We start from the raw sequence: 19,408 nt of genomic DNA, 5'->3' as shown, positions 1-19,408 counted from the left end.
GTCTGAGGCGGTGTGGAAGGGTGTTTTTTTTTTTTTTGACAGCTGTATTACTGCTGATAAGCGAGACTGTGTGAGCTGATCAAGTAGTGAGACAAGCGTTCAGAGCAGTAGCAGCACAGCAGCAGCAGCGCTCTAGTCACTAGGAGCCGTGGCGGCAGAAGCAGCAGCAGCACTATCAGTCACAGCACAGACGGCAGCAGCAGCAACAAACTCTCTCCTGTCTTTTTCTCTTCATTGTGGAGTTCTTTCCTGCTCAGAGGACAAAAGCCAAGGAAGTAGGAGGGAAGTGATCCAGGGCTGATAGCTGCCATCAAAAACAAAACCAAAACGCAGACCTGGCTGCCCCCATGCCTATCGAATTTGTTTGCAAAATCAAATTTGCAGAGGAGGATGAGAAGCAGAAAAGCAAGCAGGATGGGGACAAGGAGAGCCTGATCGAGGAGAGCTGCACTCCTCCGGCCAAGGACTTGGCTGGGTTTGCTAACTCCTGCTCCCTTCATGGGATTAACCACATCTTTGTCTCTGGTCGCCTGGGCATCCGGCAGACTCTCTGGGCTCTTGCCTTTTTGACTTCACTGGCTCTGTTTCTGTACCAAGCAGCTAAGTGTGCCATCTCTTACCTGGAGCACCCTCATGTCACAGCTCTGAATGAAGAGGCGACCCCCGAGATGGTTTTCCCCGCTGTGACCATCTGCAACATCAACCGCTTTCGCTTCTCCGCGCTCACCGATGCCGACATCTACCACCTGGCTAACTTAACAGGTCTGCCCCCCAAAAACAGGGATGGGCACAAACCTACTGATTTAATGTATCCTGCCCCTGACATGCAGGACATCTTCAACAGGACTGGACATCAGTTAGAAGAGATGCTCATGAGCTGCAATTTCAGTGGACAGAACTGCTCAGTCGAAGACTTCTCCGTGGTGAGTGAAAAAGTTTCTCAAAGTTCTGCCTTCACCTGACTCTTATCACATTTCATTACTTCATCATGATTCATTGTCTTCATCAAAACTTCTATAATAAAACAAGTCACATAAAAGTAAAATGTTCACATTTTAAACATTCTGAAGAATCACATGTTTATAACTCCGCAAGGCTTGTTCATACAAAACTACAGATGAGCATGAAAGTAAAATGAACACTTTAGGGCAAGAGGAATTGAAATTCTCTTTGTGCTTGTAGTCATCTCCAGGGGCCATGTGGTTCCCACGTTACATTTCTGCATGCAAGATTCATAGCTTTGGCTCAGTCATTGAGCTGTATCTCTTCTCACTAAGTTCTAAGCAGCAACAGCGTTCCTCTCCAGCCGAGTGTTTCAGCCTGTACCAGAATCTATTATGTCAAAGAACAAAGGCTGCTCCCGAAGAAGAAATGCAGAGAGCTGTCGTATGTGGTTGTATACTTTTCCAAGGCAAACTGTGCTTTAATGCTGCCTCCAACTCCAGTAGCGTAGAGTGCATGGCAACAAAATTGTCATCGAAAATAACCGAGTCTCTTCTTCCTCTCCCTCTTCCATCTCTCCCTGTCGCTACCCCCCTTCTCTCTTTCTGACATTGCAGAGCAGCTGCCTCTCTCTCTCTCTCTCTCTCTCTCTCTCTCTCTCTGTCTCGCTCTCGCTCTCTCTCTGAGCTCTTGTACCTTTCAGGAGAGAAGGAGTAATGCTTCTTCAACGTTGTATTTCAATCTTGCTGCTGTTAAGATTAAATATTTAAAGACAGACATACATGATTTTTGCATTAGCCAGATTGACTAAAAGGAATGAAACAATTTTCATGAGAGGGAAAGTGTGTCTGTGTGTGTGAGCGAGACAGAGAGGAAGAAAGAAAGAGAGAGAGAGACAGAGAGAGGGGGATCAGGTGAAAGACGGAGAGTTTGTGCCTGTGTTCTATGCACTATTTATTAAAGGCACTGTCCTTGCAGGAGATGGATTTCCCCATCTCTCCTGCAGGAATAGGAATATGCAATTGCTTTAGTGATGATAAAGTGCAGGTGTCAAGTCTTAATAGGGTATGTTGAACATTGATATGCTCACCTTCCTGAGACCTAAAGATTCTGTCTTATCACGGGGATGGCACTACATTACCTCTGATGTGCCAAATTGCACCAAAGAAATCATGATATTTCACTGCTTCCCGTTTGGTTTCTCTAACAGTCCACCGCAGTATTTATTTTTCTTTTTGTTGTCTTTTAAGGCAGCCTCTCACATGGACACATAAAATTACCTGTGACATGACAATGGATCCCCTCCTCCAAGAATTTTTTTCTCAGTTGTTCTATCAGGCAAAAGAAAATGTCATGCTCCTCAGGGAAGATGAAAAGTTTGATGAAATTCAGTCTGAAGCAACAACATGATTCTAAAAGTTTATAATGTGCTTCTAGCACATTTGATGACAATGTCCTCTGACACTTTGACACTCAGTCCTCCCTGAGTACATTAATTAGCAGACAATTCTGACATCCAGGAAATGTCTGTCCCGTGTCAGTCGATGAAACGTCCCGTAGCTCTCTTTGGACACTGGGTGACTTCATCACAGATTAAGACACTGTTGAAAGTTCCCTAAGCTGCTGTTTCGTCTCTGTCAGCTATGTGATCTGCATTTTCGGGGGCTGTCAGTTAGATTTGTTACAGGCTTCTTGCTGCCTCCACGCATGACAAATCACTTAGTCTGAGTCCTGGTGGGAAAGACTACTGGGAGTGCTTTGGGAGGAAGGACTGGGAGCTGTGGGAACAGGCAGGGGAACAGAATGTAAAAGTCACAGTACAAATGAAGCCCAGTCACACGCACCTCTGTTCGTGTTTGCGTAAGTGTGTGTTTTGTAAGCCGAAATCACACACCATTTGTTACAGCACGGAAGCCGTTATTACAGGTGATGTGCTATTAATCACATGCAAGCATGTACAAACCCACATACACACACGGACAAAAATCGCTTGTGCTCGCTGGCCATTATTCTTCCTCTCACAGGGCCCTCCTTCAGGATCAGCTTCTTGTAATGTGTTTTCTTTTGATTGGTCATTCTGGGAGATCCAGATGTTTTATTTAGGTAATAGCTACGTGGATGTGGGGCTCTCGGGAAAATTGCATGATGAAATTTAATTGCAATATTGCAGACATTATAGATTTTCTGTAAACAGACCACGATCTGCGCAGCAGACCTTAGGTTTACATTTTGCTGTTTTCAAGTCTTAATTAATGGCTTAGAATTTAATTAATTGTTGCATTTGAATAAGGAATTGAGTCAAAACTCAGTGTCTCAAATGTGTTTAAATACTTAAATCTCAGGAAATATATATATTCTTTTTTTTTATTATTTGCATTTTAAGTTATTAGTGTATTCTTTCTGTGCATTCACTCACTGCTCAGAAGACTTAAATAAATACAAGTCTCAGGGCCAAAACAAAATTGTCTGGCTGCTCTAATTTATGGCAGGAAAAATACATAACCACGTACCAGTGAAATTTGTTTTCCTCTTTCCAGCATCATGGACCGGCATGATTATTTGACGTAGGTAATAAGGCCATTCTTTATAATTAAAGATTACATTATTGACTTGGATTAATCACAGAAGATAAAGCTGATTCAACAAGCCATGAATAAATAGATTAATATTTTTCTCCCAGTCTGACTCTGAATAATTGTTCATCTATTGTGTGGTGCTGTCGCAGAGATGAGCAGTGAGCCCTTTGGCTTTTTTTAAACAGAGCTCTGAATTGGTTTGCTCTGACTCTCAGCTGTGTTTGCTGCTGCATTATCAGATTTTGCTCTCAGCAAGGACAGATCCCTTCTGCATATATTCATGGAGATAACTAAACAGCTATAGGGTGGCATGCGAGGTGATCTATAAAAACCTGGTTTAACGGGGACAACACTTGAAGAGCTCTCCGTCTGCAGTCTGTCATTATACTGACTGAAGCCCCTGTTGTGTGTTTTATAGATAATTGAATGTTTAATAGTATAAGCCACAGATGATGTTCATCCTGCTCCCCTGTCCAGTCTTTCACAGTGGGATGAAATCTCAAACCACATTAATGTAAATCAATACTGTAAAGAATTGGCACAAAAGAGACATTATTGTGAGTTTGTCTCAATAAATATCCTCTTTGTGTGGTTCATGGGAGAGAAAAAAAAATCGGTGAGCAAAGGAAAGGTGTTGCAGTACCACAGACATGAGCCACCAAAACTACAACATGTGTGGTACAGTTTCCCACTTTATTTCTGCTGGGAAACAAGTTTCAGATTTTGCTGGCATGCTGAAGCATGCAGAAGGGCACAAGGTGCAAGGTCACACAATTTGTTAGTCTTCCTACTCGGGCCTGCTGTGGAGTGTAAGATGCAGTTTTCGAGCCAATGCATCTGCAAAAAGATACATGAGTGTGCTTGTCCCTGTTACAACAAGAAATACAGTCCCTACCTTTGGTGTTGCCTGTGAGTCCTGCGAAAACTCCTGTGCACATGCTTTCATTCTCAGTTTTATACATAAATATATATATGTGTGTGTGTGTGTGTGTGTGTGTGTGTGTGTGTGTGTGTGTGTGCACTGTGTACATGTGGAGATGAATTTGAGAGTGACATCCACTTCCCTAGTGATTCCAAAGCCTGCACATCCCTTAACAGTGCACCCACCCACCCACAAGCACACTCACACACACGTCTTGCCCAGCCACCCGCCTTCCCCCTGGTGGAGAGCGAGGAGTGTGGGAGCGTGAAAGTGACTGGCTATCTGGACTGGCTTCATCTCCAACAGCCTGTCAATTAGCTGTCTGCAGTTCCACTGCTGTGGGGGTCCCTGCAGCTTAGCATTCTGTCTGATATCTGATCCACGCAACCAACCCTGGAGGCCAGTGTTGAGTGTTATTACAACCCACCCCATACCCCACCCTTCCACAACCCATAAACAAACAAATGCTCACCTTCTTTTCCTATCTTTGTTTTTATCCTTGTGGCAAAATGCAAAAGAAATATAACCAAACACTGATCCTATATCTTGTCTCCACAATGAAGGCTAAAGGACGGCTGCTGCTTTGACAACCCACCTTAGTCCCACTCCACTCCTTCCCCAGCTTCTCCTGCTCCTCCTCCTCCTCCCCCTCCTCCAGCATATCAGAGGAAGATGAATTACAGTGCAATTGGTCGGCTGCTCCTCCTGATATGCATCACCACTGTCTAATCAGATCAGACCCACCTGTGACCAGCCACTGGATAACACCAATATGCAAACAGTTTATATTTGGGAAGATTTACCTGTTCTATTACTCCCTGAGCCGGTTTTAAAACCTCTGCCTGTGCCACAGTTTGGAGCGCTCGGTTTGATGAGGAGAATATGTGGCTAAGGGATGGCTTTTAACTCAACGATAAAAGCTTCCGATGTTGTGGTACCGCTAAACCCCCTCCTCTAACCCCTGGGAGTCTTTTACTCACACAGACATTTGTCTCTTTCTGACAAGTCATACACCAAGCTTTTGGTAGTGTTAATGTGGCTGCACACACACACACAAACATGTATTTAGAGTGTGTATAGTGTAGATAGAATGCTTCCTCATACAAACACACACAGGTTTCATCGCAGATTGAGAGAGCTGGCTTGCAAGATTGATCATGACTCCTGACTGGGTGCCCCTCCCTCTCAGCAGGATCAATACATCCTTCAGTCAGATTGCTTCCCTGCCCTTCCTACTCCAAGCCTGGTGTGACTAATTATCCTGAGCCTGTGTTTTGGGTCCAGTCTCAGCTGCATTTGTTAATGCCGCCAGAGTTGGTGAAGAATTTGATCTTTAGAACAAGATATCTGTTTGTTTTAGCGTATATCCAGCCCAAATCAATCAATATACACTGTCTACCTTTTCCCTAAAGGGCACTGAAATTATCGAGCAATACGAGATGACTCACAGCTCAGATGGTGTGGGGACGGGGGAGGAATCAGTGTTTTGATAAAGTGAAATAAAATTTAAAGTCAGATCCAAAAGTCAAAATAGAGGTTTTTCATGTAGTGTTGATCGATTGTATTGTAATTTGATAAAGTTATGTGTTTCCCAAAACAGCTCTGTCTGGATTAGGAGCCACCTAATAAAGAGCAAAAGGGAACTGATTGAGATTGCACCACTAGGCCCGATTAGATTAGTCAAAAATTAAAATTTAAAACTCAGATTAGTTCTTACGAACCAAATGCATGGGGGGTAATGGCCTGTTTAAGTAACTTTTTTTTTTTTTTTAACTCTTTGTTGGATGTCTCCATATTACCAGTTTGAAAAGTTTCAGTTGCAGCTGCTGTGTTTCAGTGACCCCATCAAACAAATACATCACAACCCAGCTAAAGCCACTGCCCACAGTACCGGTGTCATTCCCCGGGGTTGTTTTAGAAAGGACTCATTAACCAGTGGATTTAGGAAAAGACTTTGATCTCTGTTTGAGTAAAGCTAATAAATTATTTTAGTAGCGAGTGTGTAGTTTTCTTAAAAATATATTTAACTTCATTTTTGTTCATCAAATATTCTGCACTCCTGCACCTCCATCATGATAAGGCTTTACATTACAGTTTAAAGTAATGATGAAGAGCATTCACCGCACAGAGAACCATGACTGTGAAAGGCTTTGGCCAATCACACTTTAAATGCACACTTTTCCTCTTAGCTGCCAATGTGAGCTTTTTATTTTGTCATGTTTCCCAGTCTCTGAATACATTAGTGGAAATTCCTCTGAAAAATTAACCAAGCTTGCTTTTAGGCCACCGCCACATAATGGGTTCGTGCTTCTTCATTTCTCTCGCTTGTAAGGTTTAATTACTTTGCGAGAGATAGCACATGCAGGAGGTGGACAAAAAAATAGAGACACCTTGCATTGTAATTTGGTTCTACACAGCAGTGTACAGTTCAAAATAATCCAATTTGTTTCTTAAAAGCAACAGTAAATTACTGTCAAAATTATGAGGAAAACTGAAATTCAAAAAATTGTAAAATGGATGGATACAAAGAAAGGTCCTCATGTTTTCTTCTCTGTTTAGAATTCTTCATTGAAATATCAATGTTCAACTGCCCACTAACTCACAGAGGGAGTGTACATTTGAGATCATGGACTTGAGCCACCAAATTAGATGTTAAAAGAGAGAGCAGCAGGTCATCACTTTGAGTACAAACCAGAAAGCCTCAGATTTACTGTAAGGGCTTAACGTCTTCTTGCAGCTGAATCTAACCTAAGAGGGAAAAACCAAAAAAAAAAAATGTGAAAACACACCCCAACAGTCACAATTAAGATGTGTCAAAAACGATTTTTAGGGAAGAAATGCCAAAAAGATAACTAACAATACCAGAGTCTACATGAATGAGAGAAAAGCGGTTAGCCAGTAGTGTAATGTCATGCTTCAGTAAAGCTGCTGTGCTTCAAGCAGTCTGCAGAATACAAGAGGGAGAGAGGCAGCAGTGGTGACTTTATATGTTAAATCAGGGATGTCTACCAGATAATGTGAAACACTCACCTTCAAAAGATATACTGAGCTAAGCTTGACCCAAAATTTATAATGCCCAGTGGTGTTCTGCTTTATTGTTACTTCCAAATTGAGATGCATTGCAAGAGCATCAAGAACTTCTCACAATTTATTGTTCGGCGTTCACACTGATTGTCTGCACCCCCTGTATATCTGATATTTTAAATGGATTTGAAATGTAGAAATCATGGCCAGTGTGACTTGGATGAAAATGTCACTCGGCTACAATTCAGCTGGTGGAAATAGCATACAGCACAAATGTCATAGTGAATATTTACCCCTGGCATAGTCTGAACATGAGGGCCTTGTCTGTCCGCTTGGCTGGAGACTTGGCCTTTATTCTGAATTATGTCTAATGTCACACACTTGGCCGTGGCCCTTACTGCTTTTTCGAGATTGTAACCACACACATTTCACATAATGTTGTCTCAACAAACATGTTTTTTAACATCCTTTTTCTGTCTCTTTTTCCCTCTCTGGGCACGTTACTGTTGGCTACAGTTAATGCAAACAAGGTTTGAACTATAGTACATAAACACTAAGGTGTCACGACAGGTGTGATATTTTGTCTGAATCTATATGGCTTGGTAGTGTAAACCACCTGAACAGGATTTCCTTATGATGGTGTTTGGCATACCTTGTAGCTTCCTCTCGGGAGATGGATACAACAATTTGTCAAATGGCTTCGAGGTTGGGTCAGCAGCAAATGCACCTCATGCATTTTTTTTTTTCTTCTGTGTAATGTTTGTACCGACTGAAAATCCCTGACATTCTGTATTACTTAATAATGTACACCAAGCTTATGGAACAATACGCTATGATAGAAAATGCTGAATAATTCAAGCTAAAGCCTTCCTAATGTCAGCAGCTCCTACTGGCTGTGTTTGAGGCCATTTGCTGTGGAGCGACCCCAGTTATGTCTTTACACTGTTATGTAAAGCTTAGTGGAATCAAAGGTGGATTAAAAATTTCCATCAAAATTGAATTTAGGTCACCTTTTCACTATTGCTGAGCTACTGCACTGTTGCAGATGACACTTAGTTCACATTTATTAGTTATTATAATTAAAATAAAATATTCAGATAGACTCATGACATTCAAAAGAGGTGCTATATTGATAACAGCTGCAAAGTTGCTCACGTATGGTAATGACAAACTGCTGGTAAGTCACATCTGACAGTGTTTTGATATGGGCTGGCAACAATGCTGACAGCACTGCTCTGCACCTGCTTGAGCTAACATTAGCTTCACAGTCTGACAGGAGAAGCTGTTCCACAGCTCTGACTCCTGAAGGTCCTGATTCAAAGCCTTTAAGTTGATTGTGTGCTTAAAGGGGACCAATTACGCTTTTACTTATGTTCTGTCATATATATTATGTCACAGTGTCAGATATTAAACATAGTAAGTTTAATAGCCAAAGCATATGTAAAAGTAATCCCTGTGGGACAAAAGCTCAGGTGTCAGACTGCTCTAAACACTAGGTTTACAGTGGTTTTTCATACTTGCGACGAGCTGACATCAGCTCCTCACGGATTTCTTTATTCCGTCATCTGCTCCAAACACACCTCCAGGCACAGCATGCCCACGAGGTACAGGGTACACCCTGGCCCAGGCCTGAACAAAGGGAGGGAGACTATACAACTAAAAATAAGTTATGTAACTAGTTAAATAAATAAGCAACAAAAAAAAAACAAGTTTATTTTATAGAACTAAAAAGGAAATTAACGTATAGACAAAATACAACAAAACTACACAGGGTGACCAGGTGAGCTGTATCTCCCTGGCGACCAAACTTCGTTCATCAGGCACTAATGTACTAATATTAATGCTAATGTACTCCAGCATACAAATATTCGACATATGACAACAGTAGAATAATATTTTACTATCAGCGTTACCATTGGTTTTTCCTGACAGCAGATGCTTTCCACTTCAGTCTGCGTTTTAGCGCATTTTCCCACATGCGCATTGTACACCTATTCACAGTGGCATAAACAGAAGCATTTTTATAGATAGATTGTGATTGAAAAACTAAATCCACCGTTATGTCACACAATAAACAGGTAATGGGCGTAATAGTTACCAAACAGCGTAGAGGCAGCTACCAAACAGAGTTGTCCTGCTGTAATCTTTGTTGCTGGATGAGATTCGGGCACGAACATGTACAGATGGGTTTGATGAATTTGCCACTTCCAATCAATTATGTTACTTCGTAGTTTTAGTTTGCTTTCAGATCCTCCACACCGATAAGAAGATGAGGCGGTGCTGACAAACACTGGATGCTGCAGCTCAGCAGGCTTCCAGAAGTTGGCCAATTAGAAGAAAGTGGGCTTTCAAAGAGGGGGGGGCCTTAAAGAGCCTGGAGCTAATATTGTCTGTTTCAGTCAGAAGCTCAACTGAGGGGCTGCATAACAGGCAGTTTGAGATAAATAATAATTTTTTTTTTTTCTAACTGTGAATCATGCAAAGCTACTCTAATGGAGTCCCAGAACAAAACATAGAGCAGGAAATGAGAAAAATAGGTCCCCCTTTAAAATTTTAACAGGGAGATTTCACCAACTCAACTTAGCTACTAGCTACTAAACTAAAATCTGTGTGAGGCTGTCAGCTACCTTTTGTAGGTGTATATATTCCTTTATCTTCTTTGACAAAGCCATTTTGGCAAATTATTAGTACTACAGACAGCAGCATGTAGAGAGTGTATTAACCAGACAACAGCTACTTTCTCTGTTTCGTGATTTCTCTAACGTTCAGCTACAGCTGAATAAACTGTCCAGCAACAGTTACAATGTAGTCAGTAAATTTTTATTTGTTACGTCTGAAGATACTTAAAAACTTAAGTTATGATTGAAGTTCCAATTCATAAATTGCTGTCTTTCAATTTAGAAACAAAAACAACGAATCCTTCATCTCTAGCGCCTATGTTTTAAGTGCAGCGTGGATCCATCCCATTCTTCTCTGTTTCTCTCTCTTCTCTCGCTATGCAATACAGAATTTATATTTGCTGTATTGTTTTGAAGACTTAAATTTGCATATTCACACTTCATAAACTGATACAGACCTGAAATACAGAGCATTACATTCTCTACACATACACAGTACATGCTCTAATACTCTACATGCTCTTCACCTTCACTGCCGTGTAAATGTACCTTTTTCCCCTCAACGTCTTCTTCTTTCCTCTCAGAGACATTATGTTCACGTCTTGTTTGGATAACGTGGCCAGTACATCTTTCACCCGATGTTGGCAGCTTTGTCACCAGGCTCTGCCCATGCTGACAAAACACTTGACCTTCAGGTGCAGCGAAATGTCATCTGACACCCAGTGTGAATTGCCACCACTTATTTTGTCATCCAAGCATTTCATTTTGGTTAGAAAGTGTCAAAGCAAATGCATTACAGTGTAATGAACTTGCGTAAAGGAGGAGAATCACACGCATCAGGATTTCTGATATCATGTGGACATACCATTTACAAAGCTGTTATTGTATATCTGTGCCTCCTCTTCAATGTAATTGTAAAGAATATGAAAATAGATGAAAATCCATTACGTGGTTTTCTTTAGCTTTGATACCAATTTGTTGTGAGAAACATCTAAGTCTCTTTTTGCACTGCGTGACAGAGATACTAGATTGCAAATCTCTGAAGTGGCATTCATGCTGAAAACCATGATTTTATCCAGAACGGCAGGTCTTGAAACATTAAAGATGATATTGTGGATTGCTTTATCACCATACATGTATAATGCAATCTTTCATTTATACTTAGAAAACACTCTCCAGTCTCTGCTCATCCTTTTTTTTTTCTTAATGTTTGCTTCTCCTTCAGTTAGTGCAGTAGCTTTTTGTCCAGCATATCTGTCAAGCTGTATTTACCTACATTCCTTATGTCCCGTCCTCATGCGATCGTAGTCACTGATAGGCGTGTTTGTTTAAACAAGCGTGTAACTGTAGTCATGTGCCCCAATGGTGTTGTCAAGATTAATTCCGTGTTTTCCTAATGCATGCTAATGAGAAAGTTGTGTGCATTTGATTGTCAATAATGTGAAATACGGCCTTGCTCCCTAAATGCTGGCTCCGTTCAATAACCTATTAAAGTTGAATCACAGATAACTTGGCGCACATCAGGAAAGCAATCTGAAATTTGTGCTGACATTGATCCAGCAGGAAGGAGACCTATTGCTCCGATTAACACTGTTGCCCCAGGAGAGGACTACCTCGGCCATTAATAGCCCACTGTCCTAGATTTTACTTAGACCCTATAAAATGCTTTTATTTATGAGACATGTAGGGGTAAAGCATCATGGACACAGTAGAAAGGGACCAACTTTTTTTCCTTTTTTTTTTAATCTATCTCTGGGAGCTGTGTTGTTGATCACGGTGTGTTTCATTTCCAGGTAATACTCTAGCCAACACTATTTCTAATCTGTTAATGTAACATAGTTCACAATGTACTATGCTGCAATGATTACACAGTTGCATGTAGATAAATCTAAACTGTGCTCTTCTGATAGAAGCCAGTGTTGCACCTTAAGATATGTGTATGAGGGGTGAGTGATAAGTTTGTGGCCTGACAGAGGAGGAGCTGAGTTATACAGCTCTCGCTACATACACATGCAGTTAAACTGCAGTGATTATGCAGGAAGTTTGAAGTTAATAACTTTTGTGGTATTTCTGTGTCGGGTAATTGCAAGTCAGCTAAGTCTGAGAAAATGGACAATGTTGGCTTTCATGCAGGAGGTCCTTGGCCTGATTTGACCTGATTTGGCTCCCTTAGACTACTGCCTTTTCCCCAAGATGAAGAGGGAGCTCAGTGGTCACCACTGTGACAGTGATGATGACGTAATTGCTACTGTGGACCACTTCCTGGAGGTCCAAGATGCAGACTTCTACAAAGAAGGAACCCAAATGCTCTACAACGGCTAATTATGTAAATGTCTAGGCAGGGGGGGTCCAGGTATTCTAAAACTGATGCTTTCTACCTCAGGCCAGGAACTTATCAATGACCAAGAAATTTGTTCATATAGTCACAATGTTAGTTGTAGATTAACCTCAACATTTTAATCTAATTGTAGATGTTATTAATGTAGAGGTCATGTAAAACATCAGAGTGAAGTACAGGCATTTGTGTGGTAAGAAAACCTAACCCCCCACCCCACGCAAGCACATCTTATGTTTTTCCAAATAGTAGAGCAATAACTGACTGTCTTCACTCTTTGAAGATATATATATCCTCAGATTTTCTTTTTCAGCTTTTTTCCATCTCTGCCACTCTGCGTGTGCTAACTGAATAGCATTTCCTAACTCTGCCAATGAGTAAACTCCCATGAGCATTGTATCTCTTTCTTGTTGTTGATTTCTTAGAAGCGTTTCAAGATCTTGAAGATGTGACATTTGAGGTTCCCTTAACATCAGACTGAGCATTTGAAGTTAGGGGGTCTGTATTCCTAGTTACACTTTCTTGCACTTTGGGTGTCATCTCAGAACCAGCTAATGGGCGTCTTGACACATTTTAAACAGTGTACAAGAACATCTGTAAAATGCCATGGACCCTTTCTAAGTGTGCCAATTATTTGAATACCAGATGTCTGCGTGCTGCTGTAGTTTAATGCCAACTCATGGGAGGCTTCTATAATTAGACCCACTCAAAATGTGATTGTCTGATCTTACAACAAAATGAAAAGCATATAACATGCATCATGGCTGGAAAAGACAAATAGCTCATCCGTTAAACAACCCCCGAGGAACTTGCAGAGAGAAAATGACAGATCTTTTCAAAATTGCAGTCTCATCCATTTAATTATAAACACTGTGATAAGGGCATCTTCTTAGAATAAATATGACCAGTAATGAGGTATGGCATTGCTGTTTATCCGTGTCCTTGACATTCACTTTGAGAATAAGGAAAGGGGGTAATGGCATCCTTCTAAACAGATCTTGAAAGTCCACGGGAAGGGATAAATGTCAGTGGGCTTCACTCACAAATCACTGTGTTTTTTTCTTCCTCTTTGACCTTCACTGTGTCTACGCTGAAGAGAATTAGTGGGATATTAATAATTAACTGTTATGTATACTATGATGAAAGTGATCCCCAGAGACAGATTGAATATGTCTTCCATAAAAGCATGCCCTTAAACTGACAATTAATTAGCACGTTTAGGTAATGATAAATAATTAATTAGCATGACATTGAGGGACTTCTGGGACAGTGTGACAACTGGATACATTAGCAGAGCTTCAACATAAGCCAGATAAGCTTGAGACTGCAGCCCATTCCACATAAATCCATTGGGTATTTGAATATCAGTGTAATCTAATTGGTGCCATCATATCTCTCTTGCCAAGAGTTTCACCTAAGGATACCATTTGGCTGCTCCAGTGGAAGTGTACTGTGAACAGATCAATAGATGTAGTGGGCATGATTATGTTACGATTATACACTGCCTTGTAAAGCCCAGAGAAAGGTGATTTGAAGAGAGGCGCCACACCTCTTGGCACTGTTCCTTCGGCTGAAAAAGCTCAGTGGGAAACAGAACGGTCAGTGAGATTGGCTGCAGCCCTGCTTTAGGACCAGCTGGCTCGAGAGCAGAATTAGAGCCTCCCCCCTTGTTTCCACCTGCCGTATGCTGCTCAAGTGTTCCAAATCAAGCCATTATTTGCTTCATTTCCTTGCTGTCTAACTCAGCTTGCAAGTAAGTCAGCTGCTAGCCCCTGTAGCATGACATCTTCCTGTTCAGAAAAATATCTAAAAGGAATCGAATGATAACAGAGAAGAGTCACACTTTTTCGACTGATACATTCCAGATAATTGGAATGGTATAGTATGTGAAAGATTTTTTTTTTTTTTACCATTTTTTACCATATGAATAAGAGCAAAGTTTCAGCAAGATTTTTTCTGTTCTTCATTTCCTTTCGAATATTTGACCACAACAAAGCTGTTTTTTATTCGTTCGCCTCTGAATAATTGAACTTACCACTCTAAGAATTCAGTTATGATGCAGAAAATAAATCAGAACTGATCCTCACAAAGCTTATGATGATACTCGGAAGAGGTCATCTTTAACCGTGCCTCTTTCTAATGCAGGTTATGCAAGACTTTGGCCTGATCTCATCAGACATCGCCTGTGTACAGAGTAGATGCCACTGAATAAATAAAACCCTCACCCTTCCAAACACCAGCGTAAGATGCCAGGATTAGCATCTCATTAGACAGTTCTTGTGCTGGTGGTTTGTGGACAAAGGAGTGAGAAATGGAGCAAAAGAGGGACTGTGTTTGGTCCCTTTCCTGTGTGTAGAAGAGATTTAGGTTTTTGCATTCCCTAGAGAATTTATTTTATACATATGTAGAGAGTGCAGTCTTATTTTCATAAGGGTTTTTCATGGAAACTGTGATCTTGTCATAAGGCATGATCACCTGCTCTGTTACACAAGCTGCATCATTACAGAATACTGTGGAAGAGATGTTAGTCGGATGTACATACAGTTTCACAGAAGCAAAATTCACCCTTATGATTCTTTAAACGTGTAAGATAATTGCTAAAATCCTTGCACCCAGGAAGACAGTGTAATGTAGAGAATACTTGCACGGGAAAACTTGGTGATAGTCTGCTACTGAGATAAATTGGCCTCAGCAAAAATGTCTCCTGCTGGTGTCCAGTCTGTGTTATCTGTGCCATGAACATGCAATTTCCCCTTGATTGTGCTCCCCACGGATAAGTAAACACATTCAGCAGAGCAGTAAACTACAAAAGACAAGAGCCCAAAAGACACTAGTAATAATCTGCCAGAAGAAACAAATTCAAACTCTAATTTGCAGACATTCTGAAGATTTTAGATAGTCAGATTGCCAGTCTGCAGTAAACATGTGGTCCTCTGTGGAGTATCTATTTATTAAGATAAAACCTGGATGTCAGTTTGTTCTTCCTGCATGGCTCCAAAATACAGAGCAAAAAAAAGCCTTTACATCCACACTGATTTCCTAGATGTCTCTGGGAGATGTACAGTACCTGACCGATATGAATGAAATATGAAATGTCTGGATTGCCTGGAACGCTCAGACTAGCCCACACCACCACCTCAATTTAGCTGCACAAACGGCACTTTGCAGCATTGGATGGCTGGGTTAATGCTGCAGACTTGCATGGAGCAAAGCTTAAAAAGAAGGTTAATGTTGGTATGTTAATGCCATTCTCAGGTGTGCTATATGGCAAGTTGAGCCACGGTTATTCCCGTATGGATTGTGAAACATATATTTCAATATCTAAAGTGAAATGATATCCCTATCATATCGATGCCGTCTGGCTTTTGACTGACTGATATAGCAGTGTTGTGTTTACCTCTGGCTGCTGATTGTCCCATAATCTCTTCCCAACTCTGAGGACCGCTCCTTGTTAGTATACGACACTTTCATAAAAATACTATCATAAAAATCTTAATGTCTCTATAAATAGTGCAAGAAATCATATTGAATTTTACTGAAGTTAAAATGCCTCTCCTTGCGTTGTCATCATGACATGTAGGCAACGTTTGAAATTAACTTTTTACTTCACTGCCAAGGGCTGTAAACTAAAAAATGACCTGCCAAGAACACCACCCTTTATCAGCCACAAAATACACACACACACACACACACATATATATATTGTTTATTTGTTTGTTTTGTTTTTTTAGAGAAACAAATTACCCTACATGTTCTCAGCCTTTTTTAAATAGAATCAGGTCCTGAATGTGCATTTAAGTTTTAATGCTCATTCACATATTCATTTGTTGACACCCTTATTTCACCACAATCTTTTAATGTGTCAGACCTGTTTGGTACGCTAATCACTGCAGAATCGGAAGAGCATTAATTTAATCAACTATCCAGACAGTGGTATTTGATAGTGTACTGAACAGTTGGCTTGCAGTTATTTTGAAATATCTCATGTGGTGATTTCACTGCAAGAAATATTCCTCTCTTCCAGCTGAAAGGTTAGAAAGGGTTTTGTTCAGGCACACAGTGAACAGTCTATTAAAGGATTTTGAAGCTGATGCAAAAGGGCAACCATGGCATAGATGTAAGAAAAAACACAAGAAACCACTGTAGCACCAATGGACTATGTGCACCATTGTGTGCGCTGATAAAATCGTGTGCCGTGTCACTGAAAAATGAAAGGGCATAAATATTTTTAACAGTGAACAAATAACAAAACATTGAAACCTTTTAAGCCAGAAAAACACATTTTGACAGCATTTTCATGTTAATGTATTGGTAGCAAAGAGAGAACTAAGGCACAGTGCAGAGTTTTTCCTGGCTGAAGATACAGCTAAACTGTGACCTGCTGAACTTTGATTTGGTTGCTTTTTTTTTTTTTTTTTATGGGAAAATAGATTCAAACATGCATGAGGTTCTGAGACGATGTGAACACCACATCCTCTACTCTGCCTTTAATAAAGGAGGCACCAGCTGTGATTTACCTGTTGCCTTCCTTCAGTCTGGAACAACAACAAAAATATGATACATTGCTGTGCTTGAGTCAAATCTGTTTTGGGGTCACAGTGACATATTAGAAACGAAGGGAGCTGAACATAAAGTCACATGGACTGACATAGACTTCATGCTTTGGACATCTTTGGTGACTTATCGTCCATCATCATCATCAGCTCCTGAGAGAAATCATAACAAGGCTTCTTTTGGTGAATGACAGAAAGTCTGCGCTCTATGCTTTTATTCATTTTCTTCACAGAGAAATGGTTCATCATAGGTGTATCATTATTAATAGAGGCAGCATCTTCGTGAAACAGAACAAACATACCAAGCTTGCAACTTTGACCGGGAAGACTGCAGTTTGTCAACTTCAGTTATGGATAAACCTAACCAAACCTTAACAGGAACAGTGGCAGGTCAGAAAACAGTCGTATGAATCGTTTTTGTAATAATCATTTGTAAGGGTGCCAAACAAGAATAACCTCATAAGGGTTGTTTTGTAGGATAATAACAAATGACCAATTTTGTCATCAGGTTTGGAGGACCAAAACAACCTGTTTGAGTGTTTTGTGATGTTCCACCTCTACGGTTTAGGCTTTATTTAGTTTCAAGAGTAAAAATTGTGTAGTTAAATGATTCAACTATATTACCCTGACCAAAAAGTTTTGTGGGTTGGTCTAATCACTTAATAAAAGCACAGTGTTTTTACAAACGAACAATTAAAATTAACCCAAAATAAGTCCTTTTAAACTATTTACACCATCAGTGCTAATGCTGATGTGTTGTTGATGACAAAGAGCACGAGACAAAGTCACCAGTTAACAGGAAAGATAATTGAGCCATATCACCAGTACTCTAATCCTCCTCTCCCATCTCTGGTCTTTTCCTCTTACAGCACTTGTCCTGTACTCTGTTTTCTGTCAGACGTGACAAATGCAGGCATGTTGTTAATAATGTGAATTATGTTTTTAATGAATAGCCCTAATTAATTAGTGAATCATCGTGCTGCGTTGTCTTTTCATCTTGCAGTGCCCTGGAATGGCTGTACTGTTGTGTTTGCTATTGAGATTAGTGTTACTGTCGCTGTGATCAGGTTTTGGTAAAGCAGGCGCTGAATTTGAGCCTCCTTAAAATCCTCTCTGCATGGAAGCCCTGAAGAGGCAGAAGTCAGTACTTACAGCATTGTTGTGTTTATGGTAGATAACCTCATGAATGAGCAGATCCACCCATGTGTAAAACCGGATATAATTGCCATCTGAGATAGAAATCAAGGAAGTTTCCAACCTCTTACTTGTAACTGTGCCACTAAACCACTTTTACTAGCTAATATCGTAAGAGTTGTGGAGATGAGGATGGAGTTCTTTGCTTGTTTACGTGGTTAGCATTAGTGAAGACCATTTTAGCTGGGAAATGTATTATTGTCATAATTTAAAAGGAAAGGGAAAGGGCATGATCACATGATTAAAAAGTTGTGGGAGGTACTATCTTCCTCTCCTGAGGCCAGTCATGTAATTTCTTTTTTAGATTCACAGGCACAGAGAAGAAGCATCAAACAGAGCAGAACTGAAACCAAAAAGCTACAGTGTCTCAGCGCCACCAGCCAGTGGAAAAACACAAGTTTAAATGTTACAGCTTTGTGTAGACTGAATAATGGAAAGCCAGTTATATCTCAGCAGAACCATTGTTCTGCTGAGATATAACTGGCGTAGTGTGCGTGGAGGCCAGAAGGGAGCAAGTAAGAGAACAGAGTCATTCAAATATTTAATACCAGACAGCAATTTATCCACTCATTACAGTTTTTATTTGTACAACAATAATGTTTAAAAATGTTATGACAAGAGAAATGTCACCGTGCATGTTCTCTGTATTTGACATTAATTCATTTGTTCTTTTTTGTTAGAAGACTCATGAAACATTTGTGATGTTTTGTCATAAACCAGAACTGGTACAAAAGCTTTACATTTAATTGATACGCTGAATGAAATGAAATATATCAGTGTCTATATTCACCTACATGACCATGAAAATTGTTTATCAGTCAAGTTTTAAATATTGTACGTCCCAAAAAAAAATTCCCATTATTTGCTGTTGGATGGAAGTTGTACTCTGACTGAATTCCTTAAACGTTTTCAACCATATTATGTTACATAATTCCCCGTTCGTTTATTTGATTTCATGAGAAAATACGTATGTCCTATGTATTACTGTAAATGTGGGTACTGTGGGTTTGCTGTGGGCAATGTAAGATGTGATTCAAACAATCTTAACAACCTTTAGTAACTCCTCCTGTGAAATATTGATAAGTGTGTCTGGGAACTACTACTCAAACAGTCTCCCCATGCTGGAAAGTTAAGATCATTTGATCACCCACCTCAGAGACATCCGCAGCAGTGATTTACTCCCTGTATTTTATTTTATATTTTATCCAGCCGATCATCTATCTCAGCCTGGCACATGGAGTCTG

General features: G+C 40.3%; 1 protein-coding gene across 2 annotated transcripts in view; it reads left to right on the top strand.

Annotated features, from left to right (window-relative positions):
* The first annotated feature begins 347 nt into the window (after positions 1-347).
* The window catches only part of asic4a (acid-sensing (proton-gated) ion channel family member 4a), a 74,290-nt gene continuing 55,229 nt past the window's right edge, over positions 348-19,408 (top strand). For both annotated transcript variants that reach the window (XM_041057343.1, XM_041057344.1), the window contains exon 1: positions 348-923. In XM_041057343.1, coding sequence (XP_040913277.1) covers positions 348-923 — 576 coding nt within the window. The remainder of the gene's footprint in view (positions 924-19,408) is intronic.

Source organism: Toxotes jaculatrix, chromosome 15, assembly GCF_017976425.1.
Source record: "Toxotes jaculatrix isolate fToxJac2 chromosome 15, fToxJac2.pri, whole genome shotgun sequence".
NCBI lineage: Eukaryota > Metazoa > Chordata > Actinopteri > Toxotidae > Toxotes > Toxotes jaculatrix.
The sequence above is the reverse complement of the archived record's forward strand: the minus strand, read 5'-3'. Positions and strand labels throughout refer to the sequence as shown.